At 47.9% G+C, this 19,965-nt stretch overlaps 3 protein-coding genes across 3 annotated transcripts in view; 2 read left to right on the forward strand and 1 right to left on the reverse strand.

Annotated features, from left to right (window-relative positions):
* Nucleotides 1-4,950: 4,950 nt before the first annotated feature.
* On the forward strand, nt 4,951-6,609 carry LOC307086213 (leucine rich adaptor protein 1-like; the record flags this gene model as incomplete). The annotated part of the gene is made up of 3 exons (XM_079751351.1): nt 4,951-5,105; nt 5,673-5,863; nt 6,132-6,609. Exons 1-3 carry the CDS (start codon nt 5,016-5,018, stop codon nt 6,607-6,609), a joined length of 759 nt encoding a protein of 252 aa, XP_079607477.1. The 5' UTR covers nt 4,951-5,015.
* A 2,287-nt stretch (nt 6,610-8,896) lies between these two features.
* On the forward strand, nt 8,897-17,775 carry pgap6 (post-glycosylphosphatidylinositol attachment to proteins 6). The gene is given in 14 exon segments (XM_079750230.1): nt 8,897-9,037; nt 9,363-9,552; nt 10,041-10,242; nt 11,603-11,730; nt 12,046-12,314; nt 12,711-12,822; nt 12,824-13,025; nt 13,309-13,405; nt 14,113-14,227; nt 14,415-14,557; nt 15,441-15,619; nt 16,118-16,264; nt 16,558-16,674; nt 16,871-17,775. Coding segments are annotated over 14 exon segments (2,283 nt in total). The 5' UTR covers nt 8,897-8,973; the 3' UTR covers nt 17,189-17,775.
* Nucleotides 17,776-19,827: 2,052 nt separating this feature from the next.
* Nucleotides 19,828-19,965, reverse strand: part of rgs11 (regulator of G protein signaling 11) — a 12,921-nt gene continuing 12,783 nt past the window's right edge. Inside the window, 1 exon segment of the mRNA XM_079750328.1 lies at nt 19,828-19,965. This exon segment is cut by the window's right edge and continues 1,103 nt beyond it. The gene's annotated coding sequence lies outside the window, so the exon portion shown is untranslated.

Genomic DNA, 19,965 nt, shown 5'->3' on the forward strand with positions numbered 1-19,965 from the left:
CCACCGCCGGCCTCAAGGGCCTGCTAAGAGCAACCAGAGAATGTACAGGAACTCAGACTTCGAGAGAATGAAGGAGAAAAAATACAAATTTCCCCCTAAGGCGTCCATATTTCATCCAGTCCTAAATGTGTCATCAGCGCGTCGCTTGCGTCCTCTTTCGCTGAAGTCAGGAATGTTTGTCTCTGCGTTCCCCGGAGGAGCTGGGGGGTCAGTGTTGCACTGGGCTCCTATCTGAAGGAGCGCAGAGATCCTGCATAATCTGCAACCAGAGCCAGAATCCAGATCCAACATGGTGGAGGGACAGATCCACTGTTTATGTGTTTACAGCGTGCCGTGGGAGGTACATAGGAGGGTCAGGTTGTGACGGAGGTGCTCATGAGGGCGGTGGTGGTGGTGGTGGTGGTGGTGGTGGTGGTGGTGGTGGTGGTGGTCGATGGAAGATGGAGGGAAGCTTGTTTTGCATATTTGCTCTGGCAATAACAGCCCTTTTTGTTTTAGTTTCCTAGCTCATTAGGGATCGGCTTGCAGGTTCAGATCAGCTCGACAAGGTCATCTCCATTTGGATGTCTCCAGAAATAAATTGTGCCTGTACGTGTTCATCGTCAAAACAGGGGAATCGGAGCAGGGTTATTTATTTATTTCACATGGCCTACTTCCTCTACATGAAGAACTAACAGAGAGCTATAAGACATGAAATGCATTCAACACGTTTCTTTTGTTGCTTTTTTATTACATTAAGCAAATCAGTATTATTTTATTTATTCATCTGTAATTCCATCTATTATCCTTGGGAACCTGGTCTTAATGATGTAATACTAGTCTCTGTTTTGCTCCACGCTTGTCTGCATCCTAATTGTTCTAGACTCTAACGAACTGAACCAGGACATCGATGAGATCATCTGTTCCTGCTCCTCGACCCGCACTGACCAAACATTTTTACAGAAAAGAAAACACTTGTGGTTATTGAAGGTCAAATAGTTAAATAGTGCAAAGAATGGAGCATAAAACACTATAGACATTTTCATTTTTAACATACTAATACTTTCCTATTGACCTCCACAAACAATACAGAACAAACAGCACTCAGCAAATCTTAATTTGCCATTTGTATGTTCAAATTAATTTGAATGAATCGAAACACACTTCATATTTTTCTGTGTGGCATGAACCTTAAACTTCCCTCCTAGGGATGAGCATTAAATAAAAGGACATAGCCTATACGATGTGTTGGTGTGCTCCTGAGATCAGCAGTGGCTGGCTCCCCAGCTCCAAAGCCCCCGGGGGCCACAAACACACCAGCATGAACCGTGGCCCCGGTCCCCTGAGCTCTGTTTAAGTTCCATCACCACGGAGACATTCCCCGGGGCTGTTTATTCGAGATGTTAATGTGCTTGGAAATCTGCTGGCCCCTTCTGGCCCCCAAGGCCCCTGCCGCTCTTCTGGGGTTTCCTATCAGGGCTTCGATCAAACCCGGTCACAGGACCCTCTTACTGCCATCTGTTTAAACAGCAACACACTGATGGACGGGGGGAATGTGTTGGTTTGAAGCACCTTGCGGGGCCCCTTATGTGTGGTGTCGGTGGCTCTGTGCACAACGTTTAGCAGGCTGTGCAGAGGGCCAGTGTATCCTATATAGTACCTAGTACATGACCCAGATCTGTTGTTGACCCCCATCCCAAATGAACTTGGTTCAATCGCCCAGTGTCCACGCTCTACTACAGACAGAGCTGCCCTGGCCTAACCCTGCTCCTTCATGAGCTGTATCTGTGTCGACTAAGTAGATAGCAGTAGGCCTTATCTGTCTCATCAATCTGATGCTGGTAGACTATCAGCCTCTGGGCCAGAGCTGATATCAGTGGACGTGTTCAAGGCATTTGTTCCGAGCTGTAAACATTTCTCAGTTCCTAGAAGTGTCTCATTCCCCGTTGTCTGCTCTGCATCACGCGGAATGAAGGAAAACAGCGCAATTAGGCGGTTGTAAATGGTCCCGTCCCCACATACGAGAGCCATTAGTCAGTGCACTCGCTGGGTCTCTCCCCCCCCCCCCCATTCTAAAGGGAAACAGATGCACCCTGCTGTGGGATCCGACTCAACAACATGAGTCCAACGCAGTGGGAGGGGGAACTCTTTAGGGGTCTTTAAGGGAACGTGGTCTAAGAAGAGGGGTCAAGCAACATCCCTGTTGTCAGACCACTGGTTGGTATATCAAACCAAAGCCAACAAACCAGAGCCTCCCAGGGCTCATACTGGGACATCTTGGAGTCTTTTTTGCGTAACAAAACCCGGCCAGCTTTGGCAAAGCGTTCCACGGCAGTATAATTGAGCTATAACGTTTACGCTATGCGCTATAAAGTATCAGCCCGTAGTATAATGCTGCACAATCCGCACTAATTGGCTCTGGGCAGCAGTCAGGTGCCCCACCAATCATGTGGACCGGTGGGGCTTCCTGCCCCAGTGGCCTCATTCCACCACTGACCCAATAACACACACACACACACACACACAGACAAATGAACACACAAAAACAACGCAATGCAATACCGCATCATTTCTGATTTGTGGACGTATGTGGGCCTAAGTTAAGCCCTTCACACACACACGCACGCGCACACACACACACACACGCACGCACACACACACATACGCACACACACAAACACACACACACACACATACACATACACACACACACATGGCAGAACATAATCGGGTTAACTCCCCAAGCAACCCGCGTATCATTTTTATGATTCACCTTAAATCATAGTGCCAATTTGCACTGACAGATGCAGTAAAACCTTATCGGCTCACAATGACGGACTTTCTATGACTTCATCATGTTGGACTTTTTTTTTTAATGTTTATCTAACTTAATGGTTTCCCTCCATGAAAAAGGAAGTGAAAGAGACCCTAACTAATTTAAAAAAAAAGTCAGAAACGCCAGCCAGCTCTACCTGGGGTACCGCTAACCTTGGGGGGAGGGAGGGGTCACGAGCAAGGCCCTGTTGCACGGGTAGTATTTTACCACACTCCCTTGGGACTAGTAAGTATTTATATTTATACCTCCCTCATTCCTGCAGCTTCCCATTCCATAAAAAATGGGCTGCAGTGCGGTGTCAACCTTGCTGACAAATTGACTTTTTGTATAACGTTGTTCGTACGATGAGGTCACCGGAATTTATACACAGAAAATCTTTTTTTATCACAAATCTGATTGAAAGAACATAACAGCAAGACCCGTATTCATTTCGATGACTTCCAAATGTGAGGCCATAAAGCTCAGAATTAAGTGGCCCTACAGGTATTTTTAAAAGTTTGCTTCCATCATTATCGCATCATTATAACCTCTCGTGCATGGCGGTTGCGTTGAATATATATTATGTATTGAATATAACCCCAGATGTGAGCAAGTACAAGTTCCCCACCTGGATCATTGTCACCCAGACCATTGACTCTAGGACCTATGACCTCGTCCCTATGGCACTTCCTTAGAGATTTACTACCATCTAGCGGCCGTTGGAGATATACCACGCAGTTTGAAATGTGTGTATAACCCTAACGTCTGAAGCTCGACTGCTAAATGCGCAGAACACTCGAATAGATTTTCGGATATTCTTAAATTAATATAGGCCAGGCCAGCATTTATTTCGATGGGATACAATGCTGTGGACAAAACCTAATGAAAACCAAAATATCAACGTCATATGATGCAGTAGAGACGCAGACAACGGAGGTTGAATTAAACCAGAGGTTTATTGTAGGGAGGGCAGAAAAGAGAGCAGTAGGGAATAAACAGGAGGTGGACAGGGAAGGATGGATGACAGGCAAGCCACGCTACTGACAGGTAGGCAGGTTGATGAGCACACTGGGTTGGTGATCCTGGGGCAAGGAGAACACGAGATGATGAACAGGAGGAAACCTGGCGCACGAAATGACCTTAGAAATACAAAATTAATTTATGCAGACACTGGTTATCTGAAGAACCGGGCTTTAGGTATGGCATCGATGATGACCGGAGATGGACGGCAGGTGTGCATGTCTAACCGGTACACACCGGGGAAAACGAGGGATCGCCTTGCCCAAGAGGGGGAGACCGAGCAGAGCCTCTTCGGGGTACCGGTAACAGAAACACTTTTTAGAGAATAGGTTTCATTGAATGTGGGGCAGATTCACAGGGCAAACCACGTGAACCTTGTGCCTGCGTGTTAGCGTGTTGGCTGCCCCCCAGTGGTCTGCCCCTGACAAAATGGCCTAATGTGTGATTATTATTTCATACATTAAGGAACAATAGGTTAATACACAAACTTAATAGTTTGTTGTTGTAACATTGTCATGAAGTATAATTATTTTGGATTTCACATTCTACTTCTAAATATATATTTGATAATATGACAATAACGATCAATCATCAAACTCAAAAACTGTTTCTGATCATTGTAAACAATGAACCCGCTCTTCAAAGGATGGTCTGTTTTCAAGCTCATCTGGCAGTGAAGGCCGCGCTGGAGAGGTCATGTGACCTCCTGTTTGGAGCGACTTTCCGGCTATTGTGTCCCAGGACTATGGACGGTAGTTCCAGCATTATTCACAGCCTGTGTAACAGAAGCTCTACAAACTGAAACTGGGGTGACACATGATCCAAATTTACATCGTTGTCTCACATGGGGTATTCTTTGGAAGGTGTGTCATTCATTTGGCCCATTGGTTTATCGTGGATAATTCGGGAATACACATTTCACAAAGGGAGTATTGTAGCCGATTGAAATCGAGATTTTGGCAACTGCGATTTTCAAGTCTGTCGAGTTTGTTGGGTATCGAGCATCTCCTGGTGGCGCATCAGAGGGCGCAGCGCTTTTACGCACAGGAACGAAACCACTCTGTCCCGGAGAGTCGGTGGAACTTGCGGCTCAATGGCATCATGGACCTCAAGTGACTCGTTACCAGATCTGAAAGAACTGGAGAAAAAGATTGGGCGAAAAACACCGGAAAGTCTCGTTGTTTCGATAAGAGATCATGCGATGGATTGCGACGAGAAAGGAGACCAAGCTGACATCGATAAGGACGACGGAAGCTTTTCTGAAAAGATTCAACACCTGAAACGAGAGATGGTAAGGACTTAATCAGTTCAACATAAGCTTGCACATTTATATTGTTAGATTGTATATTTTCATTGAATGAAAATAATCTCGTGCATGAGAGAGGTGGTCCTTTTCTCAGCGACCGCTAGCCCTCTGCCCCCCTGAATACTTCTCCCTCTTCCCTCCGTCACCTTGGAACATGTGTAATCCACCGAGTTGTCCCATGCAGGCCTACGTTGAACTAGTCCACCTGCTAGTGCTTATAAATGATAGACTAGCATGTCTTTCAAAGCCGCGCCTCTCATCTCATCTCCTCCTGCTCTCCTCTTCACCTGCTTCCACCATACCTGACGATTGACAACACACGCATGCTTGCACACGATGCATGCTCGTGTCTTGTATATATATATATATATATATATATATTTATTTGTTATTTGTTACTTCTTTACAGGGTTCAGAATGCTTAAAATGCAAACATTTCATCGCCACTATTAACCTCTCCTTGAAGCTTGTAATTGGTTAGCTATTGGGTGTTTAATTAAAGTTAGTTATAGCCTGTGTGTGTGCGTGTGCGTGTGTGTGTGTGCGGTGCAGCGGTGTCTCCGGCGGGCTGACGTGCAGATCCTGTGGCAGCTGGTGGCGGTGCACGAGGGCGTGGAGGCGCTGCGCTGGCTGGAGGAGGATCCAGGGGGGGCTCTGCCCAGCGGAGCCAGCAGTCTGACCGGCAGCCAGAGCAGCCTGGGCACCGCCGAGGGAGCCTGCTGGCCCTCCCTCGCCCCCTGCAGGTCAGCCCCATTCAGACTTTCAGCCATTCATTCATTGCAGAACAACAATGACGGCCATCACCGCTAGGGAACTGCAGCACGGCATGTCAATCACCCGCCGCACAAGAACTGTGTGTGTGAGAATTTGGCAGCGGCCGTACAAACGCTTTAATCTGTGCACTGCTCAGACTGCCAGACCATGCTGCTTCCAGAACTTCCTTCCCATCATGACTGGTTGTTACTGGGAGTCTCGTGTTGAATGTCTTTGTGGTCTCTCCTCGAGGAACAGTCCTGGACATGGGGAGGGCCCCAGGACGGAGCCTGCAGGAGTCCCTCTGGCGCCTCAGGGGACCCACCAGGCTGCCACCCAGAAGGGACCGAGCCTCCCAAAGCCCGCCCTCTGGTCGGAGGGGGTGGTCAGGGACCTCAGGTGGAGCATGGGCCCTGACCCCGGGGGGTTGGGCACGGGAACACCGCCCGGAGCGTGTTCACAGGTACCGGGCTGGTTGCCCACCACGCCGCAGGACCACCAGAACCACACGCAGACCGCCAGGAAGGCCCTGGACCAGAGGCCGAAGAGGGGGAGTGGTGGGTGTCTGGCCCCCCCCAATCACAAAGGAGAGACCAAGACGCAGGGCGATGTCGCTAAGGGGCGTGTCCAGAGGGCCGCAGGGAGGCGGGGGCCCGAGGAGGAGCTCAGGGCTCTGTTTGGGTACGAGGCTCAGTGGTGCTGGGTGCAGTCACAGGACGATGTCACGTTCTTATGATCACACTTTGAGGATCTTACTTTTACATCTTAGAATGACAATAAGTGCCTGAGAGATAAATGCTGTTTGACCGATTTGGAATGCGTTTGATGTTCTTCATTCTCAAAAGACTCTCCGCTCAAAATGTATAAATAATATAGATGTATGAGATATTAATTATGTCGATATAAAGATAGTATTTTTTTGCAAAGGATTCATCTACTATAAAGTATGAGTTTGTATGTTTTATATATCCCTATATTACCTCTTGGCACATCACTAATTGATAGTTGTTGATTGATCTGGCAAACAACAATATGGTCACAACAGTGTCGTTGTTATGACCCATTTTTGTTACTCTAGGCCTTTGTCTAATGATATTGTGTTTCACTTTAATTTAATGATAGATAATATGTTTAAAAACCACCCTCATGGGGCTAATATTGTGGACAAATTGTGATTCAATAAACATCTGTAACATCTGTGTTTCATTTTAAATAGCGTATGGTTTTCATGATAAGATTCTCATCGCTACGATATTTATTCTGCTGGAGAGCTAATCAACTTTATGTTGTTCACTAAGCCAACCTTATTGTAAAGGTTCCTACAAATAAAAAATGTTAAGTGTATATCCACAGCTATGGATCAGATCACCAATTGGCTAAACCGTTCCTGCCTCCAACTTAATGTAAATAAAACTGTAGGAATGATTTTCACCAAAAGAAAATGAAACATTGCGTCGAATGTAACAATCTCAGGTCAAAACATTAGTATTGTGCCACAATTTAAGTATCTGGGCATTATTATTGATTCTTATCTTTCTTTTAAAGCACATATTAAGAAAGTGTACAACATGGTCAAGTTTAGCCTAGTCAATTTTAAATTTATTAGATGCGCACTAATGCGTTTCTAACGCACCCTAACTTTTAATGCTGCCAAACTATACATGGATGCCATGATTATGTCACATCTGACATACTGTACAACAAGCTGGGGACAAACTAACAGTTTGTCATTGAAGCCAATAGCAACTCTTTACAAGAAAACACTCAACGTTTTGGACCAGAAGCCTAACAGTTCACATCATTGTATTATATTAAATAACCATAAACTGCTGAGCTGGGAAGATGTAATCAAATGTAAAAACATCTGCCTGGCCTTCAAAATTCTGCATAACACCGCTCCTCCTCCTTTAAACTCATTCATAATCCAACACAAAAGCAGCAATCAGATCACAAGAAGCATCACACGAGGTGACCTTCTAATCCCATTTAGGAAAAGCACATTTGGCAAACAATAATTTTCTGTTAGAGCTATAAAAAATTGGAATTCACTGCTTACATCTATCAGAGATATACATACATTCTCTACTTTTACATCACACCTTAAAACATGGCTGTCTGACAACTATAACTGCACACATTAATATCTGTCAGAGGTGATGTGTCTGCTTGAGTCATTGTTGCTGCGGCTCCATCTCTGTTACCTGCCATGTTCTGTCTTGCATGTGCCTTCAATGTGACCTCTGTGGCCTCTTTTCCCTTGTCCCCTGTGTATTGTTTTTGTTGCTTGAACTGCCTTGATGTCTTTGCCATCATCTGTGCTTGTTCTTGCTTCAATTGTGTGCAATATGTTTTTGCAATTGTTTTTCTTTTTCCCCTTTCACTTAGGCCTGCTGTAATTATAAATGTTATTTAATGTATGTTAATGTATTTTATTCTTTTCGTATTTTAGGTTGGAAATGAACCAAATAGGCTAAAGCTGCTCCTTTCACTGTACGGTTAATCAAAGGGGACTGTCCAGGAAATTATAAACAAATAAACTAAACTATCTATAAAGTTCATTGATAGTTTATCCTGTCATCACCATTGGTGCATACTACTTGTTTATTTCCGATAAAAACAATGAAGAACTTGTTCTCGTTCCGTCGGGTCGAAGGTACAGGAAGCCAAGGGTAAGGTGCAATAGGTATAACATTTCCTTTATTTCTAGTGCAATAAATGCACTTAACAAGTGTTAAACCTGGCCGGCAATTTCAAACAGCACTAAAGTGCTTTATTTTTTAACGAATTAAAATGGAATATACTTTTATTAACGAACAGTGGTATTTTATTTTGTTGTTTGTTTGGGGTCAGCTTTTTTGGTCTCATGTCTTTGTATATGAAGTGTTTGTGTCTTTACCAGTGCTGTAAAAAAAAAAATCCCTTTCGGGACAAATAAAGTACTGAGCTGAACAAATAACATCACCAACAATCCACCAGCCACCGCTGACGTCACAGTGTTTACCCTCGAACCCGGAAGTGGCGGCGGGTCGAGCTTCGATTGGCTCGTGTTGTTGGACGGGAGAGCTAACATGTAAAGGCTCAGAAAGTGGACACTGGAAAAATGGAATTTCATATTATTCTATGTTTTCTCTTCGTCGCACTGACCGCTGTGTCCTCTGAAGACGGTGAGTATTTCATGTGTTTAATGTCCTTTAGACCGACGGCTGTTATCAGTGACCTCGCTACAAGGTAGATATCCGCGGATTATCAATATTCATGTCCTGCTGTGAGGGATGTGTACCAATTACAGGTATCTCCTGAATCTTTATCCCTGTTAAACATACTATATTTAAACTGTATAAGTGCTATATTGTCTGATGAATCTGTTTTAACCTGGCTGTTAGTCCAGTTCCAATGGTCCTGTGGACATGATCCAGGACCTCTCAGCCATTTGGCTTCGCCCACCAGTATGATAGAAGCTGATTGTGAGTGTGTGTCCGGTGGGTTCAGATGGACAGGTGGTCTTCGTCAAGGAGCTGTCGTCCAAGCCGGCCCAGAAGCTGTCCCGGTACGGCTGGTTCGGCAGCGCCCGGCTCCAGAGGTTCGTGATCCCGGAGGACGCGGCCGTCGCGCGGTGGCGCTTCACGGTCACCAAGGGCCACAGCTTCCCCGGCTTCTGTGGAGAGCACAACGTGACCATGTGAGCACTTTAATGACCATGGACCCCCCTATCGATCCCCCAGGCAGCTACCCCTCTTTCCTTTTCCCTTTCCTGTTTTGGCTACTCTATATTTTTAGAATAACTGCATGTTTCCCCTCAGCCGCTCTCCTCTCTCTTCGCCACATAATGCTTCCTTTTGTTGATGTATTTATTCTATACTACACGCATTAATGCTTAAGACCTAATTGTTCAATATTCAAGACTTCAGTTTGAGCACTGAGATATTATTAAACTATTATTATTATTATTATTATTATTATTATTATTATTATTATTCTTATTATGATTATTATTATTATTATTATAATATCTATATTAGCTATAAAGCACTAGATCTAATATGACTAATTCTACTCATAGAACTATGCATTGTACAGAGTAGGCCGTGGTAAAACCAGAAGAAGCAGCGAGGGCAGCTCTCCTGGGTGCTCTGTTTGTCCCTCATGCAGTCTTCTCCTCTTCCTCAGTCATATCCGCTGGGGCGCCCCTCCGGTCGTTAACCCTGTGGGCCAGATGTTTCCCAACGACACAGAGTGGAGCCCCGCCCACTCTCTGCACCTGCCGGTGACCTCTCAGGCCACGGCGACCTTTAACCTCTCGGACCCCAGCGCTGGCGATTGGTTTGTGGCCGCACACCTGCCCAGAGACGACGGGCGCATTGAACAGAAGGTGGGCAGTGAACCATTAGCATAAGGTTAGCAGGTTAAGCTAGCTCAGCCTTAGCATGTTCTTCATTGAGCATAAGAGCAGAATACAGCGCATGAGAAGTTTCAACCTTCTCATGTTCTTTGTTGTATTTAGCTCTTATGCTTAATTAAGAACAGAGGCTTTGTTAGGACAAACTATTTCAACGTCTTGAGGTCTAATGAGGATAAAAATATGTGTATAGATTAGATCCAGGATTAGGTTGTCGTGGTTTGTGGATCAGTGCAAAGGTTCATGCAAAAAGCTTTTTTTCCAGGCTAGTAAGCATAAACAAAGTCTTTAACGTATTTCTTGTCATCTAAATGTTGTCTTAATCTTTCTGGCTGTCTCTCCTCCCTCCCTCCCTCTTGTCTCTCCTCCCTCCCTCCCTCCCTCTGTCTCTCCTCCCTCCCTCTTGTCTCTCCTCCCTCCCTCCCTCCCTCTGTCTCTCCTCCCTCCCTCCCTATTGTCTCTCCTCCTTCCCTCCCTCCCTCTTGTCTCTCCTCCCTCCCTTCCTCTTGTCTCTCCTCCCACCCTCCCTCTTGTCTCTCCTCCCTCCCTCTTGTCTCTCCTCCCTCCCTCTTGTCTCTCCTCCCTCCCTCCCTCTTGTCTCTCCTCCCTCCCTCCCTCTTGTCTCTCCTCCCTCCCTCCCTCTTGTCTCTCCTCCCTCCCTCCCTCTTTTCTCTCCTCCCTCCCTCTTGTCTCTCCTCCCTCCCTCCCTCTTGTCTCTCCTCCCTCCCTCCCTCTTGTCTCTCCTCCCTCCCTCTTGTCTCTCCTCCCTCCCTCTTGTCTCTCCTCCCTCCCTCCCTCTTGTCTCTCCTCCCTCCCTCCCTCTTGTCTCTCCTCCCTCCCTCTTGTCTCTCCTCCCTCCCTTCCTCTTGTCTCTCCTCCCTCCCTTCCTCTTGTCTCTCCTCCCTCCCTTCCTCTTGTCTCTCCTCCCTCCCTCCCTCTTGTCTCTACTCCCTCCCTCCCTCTTGTCTCTCCTCCCTCCCTCCCTCCCTCTTGTCTCTCCTCCCTCCCTCCCTCTTGTCTCTCCTCCCTCCCTCTTGTCTCTCCTCCCACCCTCCCTCTTGTCTCTCCTCCCTCCCTCCCTCTTGTCTCTCCTCCCTCCCTCTTGTCTCTCCTCCCTCCCTCCCTCTTTTCTCTCCTCCCTCCCTCTTGTCTCTCCTCCCTCCCTCCCTCCCTCCCTCTTGTCTCTCCTCCCTCCCTCCCTCTTGTCTCTCCTCCCTCCCTCCCTCTTGTCTCTCCTCCCTCCCTCTTGTCTCTCCTCCCTCCCTCCCTCTTGTCTCTCCTCCCTCCCTCCCTCTTGTCTCTCCTCCCTCCCTCTTGTCTCTCACCCTCATAGGGCTTTCCGTCCTGCTCCTACTACTTCCAGCCCCAGCTGTCAATCAGGAGGGCCGTGGACACGCCCATCCTCCAGCAGACCTCCAGTCTTCCTCAGGGCGCTGCCCCGGGCCGACCTGCTCGGCTAAAGTGAGGCTGCTGTCTGTCCGCTCTGTTCTTGATGTATAGCGGGCTGTGGCCAAACCATACTGATGTGTCAATCGTGCCACAGGGCCAAAGTAACAAAAAGTCACTTATTCAGTTGTATATGATGGTCTGATGATATGAAGACTATGTTTATCTTTATGAATGAATAAATCTGTCAAAGAACTTAGTAGGAGATGGTAGTCGGCAGTCCCTTTATTTATCCCTTTATATTTATTCAGGGGACGACTTGATTGCGGACTAATCATCACAGTATTGAGGTTTTATAATGGTATAATTCTGTTTCTTTACCATCACCAGATTGTTTGTCCCGGAGTTTGTCTCCTCTCTGTCGGTGTCTTTGACGGACTGCCAGTCGCAGACGGACCCGGGCAAAGGGGCGTGTCCCTTGGTCTTGAGACTTGGCTCCGCCTCCGCTTTGAAAGAGGGTCTTGTGACGGGGAACTGCTCGACCAATGGCTGCTCTGTAAGACTCCTAGCCCCGCCCTGGCACACCTGGCTCCGCGTTGTTGTGGAGAGTAACCGTGACAACCACACAGTGACCTTCAACGTCTCTTCAAAATACACAGGTGGGCTGCGTCAACACAACACTTTAGCTCACTTCTTATTGGTCCTTGTAGCACAGCTGTTTATTGGCCCCATCTCTGCGCTGCCCCCTGGTGGACTGAAGCAGTCAGCTGGATCTAGCCATCATACTATGTTGTCAACTTGTGATGTCACTAGCGATATGCAAATGGGAGTGCCCACCTGGGTGTATGGTGGCGAGGTCTCCCTCCAGCCGCTACAGTTCACTGGGTAGGCTGGTAGACTGACCCGCCATACATCCAGGTGGACCCTCCCACTTGGGCTGGCCCCAAGTCACAGGGGAGAGCAGATAATGAAAAGTCTGATAATGGGTGGTCGCACTCCCAGCGGTCAAATAGGGACCCGTCCAACGCTTTTGAAGATGAATTTATAATTTCCAGTGAGCTGCAAGCCCCAAAGCGTGGGCCTGTCGCCGGACATCGTCGTGCCCCACGGCAACAACAGCAACGGTACCGCAACGCCGGCGGGCGGCCCCACTGCGGCCGCAGAGGGGCCCCCCCCCCCGCGGGCTGTCGCCGGCGTGTGTGTGGGACGTCCCGGTGCAGGCGGAGGAGCTGGACGTGCTGTCTGTCCGCCTCTCTCCGGCCAGCGGCCCTAACGTCAGCGTGGCGCGCTCCATCCCCACGCTGCTCCGCTACCCACTGTACACACTCACCAGCGGAGGCACGCTCAGCCTGCAGCTCACCCTGAACACCGTGAGCAGCGCACGCACGCACGCACGCACGCACGCACGCACGCACAGATCAATACTGTCTCATTTGATCTATCTGTTCTGTCTTTCATTGACTGTTCTTTTCCTTCCCCTCCTTTCCCTTTCCTTTCCTTCTTATACGTGTGTGCGTGCATGCGCGTGCATGTGCGTGCGTGTGTGTGTGTGCGTGCGTGTGCGTGCGTGCGCCTGTCTGCATGCGTGCGTGTGTGTGTGTGTGCGTGCGTGCGTGTGCGTGCGTGCGCGTGTCTGCATGCGTGCGTGTGTAGACTAACACCTCCCTAGGGACCACTAGCAGGGTGGCAGCCTGCCTCTCGCCCTGGGCTCCGGTCCTCGGTCTCAGCAGCTCTCAGCCCTGCCAGACAGGTGCAGCACCCTCCTCAGAGCATCCCCCTCATGTTGTGGTCACTGTCATAACCTCAGCAAGGCTCCCTGAATAAGCATGTTCAATATTGTTGCCAAACATGATTAACCCCAGGGGCTGAAATAACCTGCATGGCGTCATATGCCCTGTACCCCCTAACTAACGGGAAAACACACAGAACAGCAATCCAGTATAGACCTGATTATTGATGGAGTTGCCTACAGGGATGGACTCGGTGAAGTGGCTCCAGCCAGCCACCAAGCTGATGCAGAGTTTACCACACATAGACTTTATTAAGGGCGGTTGTTTTAGAAAGATTAATACAATTAAGGATTTTTCCAGAGATAACAAAGCATGGGAAGTGTTCCCATGCTTTGACATGGATCAACACTGGATAATCCAGGGTTGGGGCTCCATGCTGTAACCACACACTGTTTACAATAAATATAGAGGAGCTAAGCGATGGTTTGGCTTGGTGTCAATCAATTATTTTGATTGACCCTTTCCATTGAGGGGTCAAATGTCAAAATTAAACAATGGGTTCTTGCGATATATCAAACTGTTGTGTCTCATCGATTGTCATTTTTGCATACGGTTTATTATTTTTATATAGACTCCATCGGTCTATCTTTTGCCCTAACTGCTCTACTTATAATGCACTATACCTTTCTTTGTGTGTTTGTGTGTGTGTGTGTGTGCGACCCTGTAGCCTTGTTCCCAGGTTACCGTCTCCATGTGAACAGCAGCTCTCCCAAGGCTGTGGTCAGGCTGCCCTTTCCCCAGGCCGCTACGTGGTACCTCTCTCTGCAGCTCACCTGCAACAGGTACAACGCACACGCACATACCTGTCCTGTGCCAGCATGGGAACGGGCAGAGCGGGCTGAACTGGCTGGGAGTGGAACCCCGAGACCACTCCACTGCCTGTCTGTGGCGCAGAAGCAGTGTTCAATAATGTCCTGTTGGCTTCTAATAGTCCTACAGCACACTGAAGTCTGTGTGTGTGTGTCCCAGCAGTGAGTGCGGTAACGTGTCGGTGGTTTCCGTGGTGCCTGAGGTGTCGGTCAGTGCATGTGTGGAGGACTGTGGGACCTACGGGGAGTGCAGGCTCCTGCGCTCAAACTCCTACCTGTACGCTGCATGCGTCTGCAAGGCTGGTAGGACGCACGCACGCACGCACGCACACACACACACACGCACGCACGCACGCACGCAGGTAGGCATTGTGGATCAACAGGTTTCAGAAGTGTTTGCGGTCCTTTTATTTGAACCCCCCTGATTCCCTTCACCTTCCTTCGGTGGTTGCTGATGTCACACGGCATGGCTTTGATCTTCATCATGAACAGTACAACAGAAAACATCACAGCATTTGGTTTTTCCTGTCTTATTTCCTAAACGGCTCTCTGGTAAATGAAGTTCAATGCTTGGCTGCTAACTACCTGGAGCCCAGAAAGAGCACAATGAAAGCCGGTCCTCCAGGAAATGGTGCCAACTATGTTGGTGTTCAACCACTGAGAGTACACTGACGCCCTGATTACGACATACAAATAAATACCAATGTACAATAGATGTAAACAGTTGGTCGAACAACAGTTGAATATATATAAATGATACCTTAAAACACAATACACGGAGGACAGACTGACTCGGACACTGGTGCTGAAACCGTGGGGCTGAGCCCAGTTAGTGTGTGTGTGTGTGCGTGTGTGCGTGTGTGTGTGTGTGCGTGTGTGTGTGTGCGTGTGTGTGTGTGTGTGCGTCTGTGTGTGTGTGCGCGTGTGTGTGTGTGTGTGTGCGTGTGTGTGTGTGTGTGTGTGTGTGTGTGTGTGTCTGTGTGTGTGCGTCTGTGTGTGTGTGTGTGTGTGTGTGTGTGTGTGCGTGTGTGTGTGTGTGTGTGTGTGTGTGTGCGTGTGTGTGTGTGTGTGCGTCTGTGTGTGTGCGTGTGTGTGTGTGTGTGTGTGCGTCTGTGTGCGTGTGTGTGTGTGTGCGTCTGTGTGTGTGTGTGTGTGTGTGTGTGTGTGCGTCTGTGTGTGTGTGCAGGCTGGAGCGGCTGGGGCTGTACAGACGGCCTGGCAGCGCTGTCGTACGGCCGGCAGGTGACCGCGACCCTACTGCTCACGCTCAGTAACCTCCTGTTCCTGCCCGCCATCGTGGTGGCGGCGCGGCGCTGCTACGTCACCGAGGCCTCCGTCTACCTCTTCACGCTGTTCTTCTCCACGGTAACACCTGGGGTTTAAAGGGCCGATGTCCTGCTACTACAACCCTTCCCCTTGACTGTTACCGGACGTATTTATGCATGTTTAATGTCTGCCTGTAACAGCTCGCTGGCGCTCAAACCTTAGTGGCAATGTTTGCAACTTCTCGGGGGGCGGGGGGGTGAATTTGCTGACCCACGCGCAAAGCGTTTGAACAGCCGCAACAGAGTGGGCGTGCTGACCAATCACAGCAGACTGGGCTACTCGGGAGGCGGGCCTTAAAGCCACATGACACAAAACAACGTTTTTGAAAGACGCTGAAATTGGTTTTGCAGAAATGAACAGTGAGAATAAGGACTATTGTTAACATGCAGGCATGTTAACCTGTTCCATTAGTATCCCCAAATGCACTTATTAACCCTAAAAAGCATGATATGGGATCTTTAAACAAAGGACTCTTGCTTATGCTGTAGATCGTATTACTGACCGTACAGGATCCTAAAACCATCTCTCTGTTTGCAGTTCTACCATGCCTGCGACCAGCCTGGCGTGGCTGTGATGTGCATCATGGACTACGATACCCTGCAGTTCTGTGACTTCCTGGGCTCCGTGTGCTCAATCTGGGTCACCCTCCTCTGCATGGCCCGCGTCCGCGACACACTCAAATATGTAACGCACAACTACTGTAGTTACAGCATTACTACCGCAAAACGTTTCATCATCCTGAATTTGTTTAGTTTAAATCTTCTTCTGAATCTCCCGTCCGGGATCAATAAAGTATAGTTTTGTGTTGTTCTACAAATGTTTTGGGGGTCAGTGGTTAGGGGACCCCCAGCCGATAGCTACCAGGTCCACAATGTCTTCAGTCTACTTCACCCTCGAGCAAAACGTCTGACCCTATGGACCGTAACAGCTCATTCTAACATGTCGAAATGTGTGTGTGTGTGTGTGTGTGTGTGTAGACCCTGTTTGTGGTGGGGGCTCTGCTGATAGCGATGTCCATGCAGTTGGACCGCCGGGGGCTGTGGAACATGCTGGGCCCGGTGCTCTGTGCAGTGCTGGCCTTGGTCATCGCCTGGGTAAGACGTAGCACCCCCCCGCCCCAAGCCTATGAATAGCCAACATCGAAGAGCATCTTTCTGAGTACGATTAAAACAACAAAGTGTGATGCGAGGCGACATAAGAGTAGGCTCGGCCTGACGCTATGCTCAAAGAGAGGCTTGATGAGAGCAGCAGCAGCTCCACACAGCCTCACGGTGGTGGTGCCCTCCCCAGGTGTACCGCGGCGTACAGCGGGGTCACTGCTATCCCCCCTCCTGGCGGCGCTGGCTGCTGTACCTGGTGCCCGGCCTGCTGTGCGCGCTGGTGGGCGTGTGCGTGTACATCTTCGCCGAGACGGAGGACAACTACCTGTACACCCACTCTGTGTGGCACGTGCTGGTGGCCCTCAGCGTGGTGTTCCTGCTGCCGCCCCGCGAGAGGAGCAAGGAGGCCTGGGGCTGGAGCCGCGGCTGGGCCGGCTCCTGGAGCCCGCGGGTCTGCGGCTACAAGCTGTGTCAGGGCAGCAGGGAGGAGCTGTACACCGTCAGCTAGCTGCCACGCACACACACACACACACACACACTCAGGGCAGCAGGGAGGAGCTGTACACCGTCAGCTAGCTGCCACGCACACACACACACACACACACACACACACACACACACACACACACACACACACACACACACACACACACACACACACTCAGGGCAGCAGGGAGGAGCTGTACACCGTCAGCTAGCTGCCACGCACACACACACACACACACACACAGCCACACACACACACACACAGCCACACACACACACACACACACACTCAGGGCAGCAGGGAGGAGCTGTACACCGTCAGCTAGCTGCCACGCACACACACACACACACACACACACACACACACACACACACACACACTCAGGGCAGCAGGGAGGAGCTGTACACCGTCAGCTAGCTGCCACGCACACACACACACACACACACAGCCACACACACACACACACACACACTCAGGGCAGCAGGGAGGAGCTGTACACCGTCAGCTAGCTGCCACGCACACACACACACGCAGGCACACACACACACAGCCACACACACACACACACACACACGCAGGCACACTCACACACAGCCACGCAGACACAGCCACGCAGACGCACACAGGCACACACACACACACAGCCACACACACAGCCACGCAGACACACACAGCCACACACACACACACACACACACACACACACACACACACACACACACACACACACACACACACACACACACACAGCCGCACACACTCACCTCTAGATTTAGAGACGTGTGAACATATGATGACACAAATATCCAAGCACACACACACACACGTATCATTAAGTAGCTTCAGAATGTTATGAACAGAAATGTTTGACTTTTGTCTTTTTCGATATCTTTATAGAGAGTACAGATATATTTATAAGAGGTGAAATATTCATTTTCTTTCCAACCTTCTGCATTTGTGTTTGTTGTTTTTGCTCCTCAGGTCCGGGCAAAATTCCTAAATGGTTCACCAATGTTTTTAAGAGTCCTGCAACATGTCTGCTGCAAATAATTAATACCACAAACCTCAAATGCTACGAGGTTAGCATTGAACCACTCTTCAAGCAAACTTTTGTAACCTTTTTTTGTATTTGTTTGACGCAGTACTTATCTCATTGGTCAGCTGCAATCATCAGGCGTCCAGTGACTTAAAGTTTAGTTTTAGATTACATTTTTCTTGAATCAAGCACTTTGGATGATTGTGAGGCGAAGGTGCCATTACTTATAGCAGTCCTGCTGGGTCGTTGCAGATGCAGGTGTCCGCAACGTCACAGATGAATGTATCTAATCTCTATAGCAATGTCCTCCCCGCCTTTTAGTGCGTGTGTGAGATTGTACAGATTGTTTAAGTAAATCAAGGCCCTCTACTCTGAACCAGGGAGGTTGGGGTAGCCTCCCTACACACTGCTTTAGGCTCTATAATTGATTTATCTACTGTCAGTGGTGATGGGTTCTGTTTCTGTACTGTATTATTTTACCTCAAGTTGTTTTCATATTTTTATTGTGACATATTTTCAATCAAATGAGATGCACACTTCCACTTTGAAAGCCTTCCTCGAATTACTGTTATTATGTTATTTTTGTTGTGTGTGCAAAGGTTTTCTTATAATTTCTTCCGTAGCATGCGGAATGTCTAAAATCTTCAAGATGTCTTCTTTTAAGATCTCCAGTAGCGCCCCCCAGCGGCTGCCATTTACCATCTCAACATTTACCTTAAAACGCTCCACTTTAATGTGCACTATTCCTCCTGAATTCAGACGACCGAAAATATAAAATCTTGAATTTCAAATAAGCAGTTGTTTAGTATTGATTACTGTGCGCATAAGCATGGGCGTCTATGGCTAAAGCCCTGAATGAACCTACGTCATCAAAAATAACAGAAATAATGGACACGCAAGCACGCAAACACACACACACACACACACACGAGTCGACTGTAACCCTGCCTTGATTCAACCATTTCAAACTTTTGCAGCTTTAACGGCTTAGCTGTTCTATATTTTTTCTCCAATTTATTCAAACTTTATCACTTTAGCTATTTGTTTAACCCTTCACTTTATTTGTTTCGAACCATTTAACATTTTTTTTAAAATGTGCATGTTTACACTGATTACTCCAAGACTGTTTAAATCTTTTCACTTGATTTAAGCCATTCCACATTTCTTTACGTCTTAAACTATGTGGCTTTACTAAACATATATATAAAAGTGTCGTACTTATGTGTATAAATTAATTTGAATGTGGGGGCTTCGATATATTTATAATCACAATTTATTTAGAAATAGTTTATATTGGGGGGCGGGGGGACGACGACAACTTCATGTTTTTCAAAAGTTGACCCATAAAGTGTCTGAAGACTTCGGATAAAAAACGACTATTAGCTGTAACATCAACATTTGGTTGATTTCAATGCAACAAAAAACACTGCTGTTGCATTCATATTATGTTCTCTATGTTTTTGAGTTCGTGTAGGCGTATCTCAGGACGACCGCCAGAGGGAGCTAGTGCGAAGACGTAAAGAATTGGCACGAAACAATCTAGAAATAGAAAGTAATCCGTATTTATAACAGATCGTGTTGTATGAATCAATACAAATCCACAATGTTTCACGGAGGGGGCAAGTTAGTGTAAGACATTTTTGTATTTTATTTTATCTAATGTCCTTCCTATCCATTCCTTATAATTATTAAACCATACACAAAAACACACACACTGCCGTGACAGTTTATTGTCATGGCAACATGCTGGAGTAAAATCAAC

The sequence above is a fragment of the Pollachius pollachius genome (genome assembly GCF_949987615.1).
Source record: "Pollachius pollachius genome assembly, chromosome: 14".
Lineage (NCBI taxonomy): Eukaryota > Metazoa > Chordata > Actinopteri > Gadiformes > Gadidae > Pollachius > Pollachius pollachius.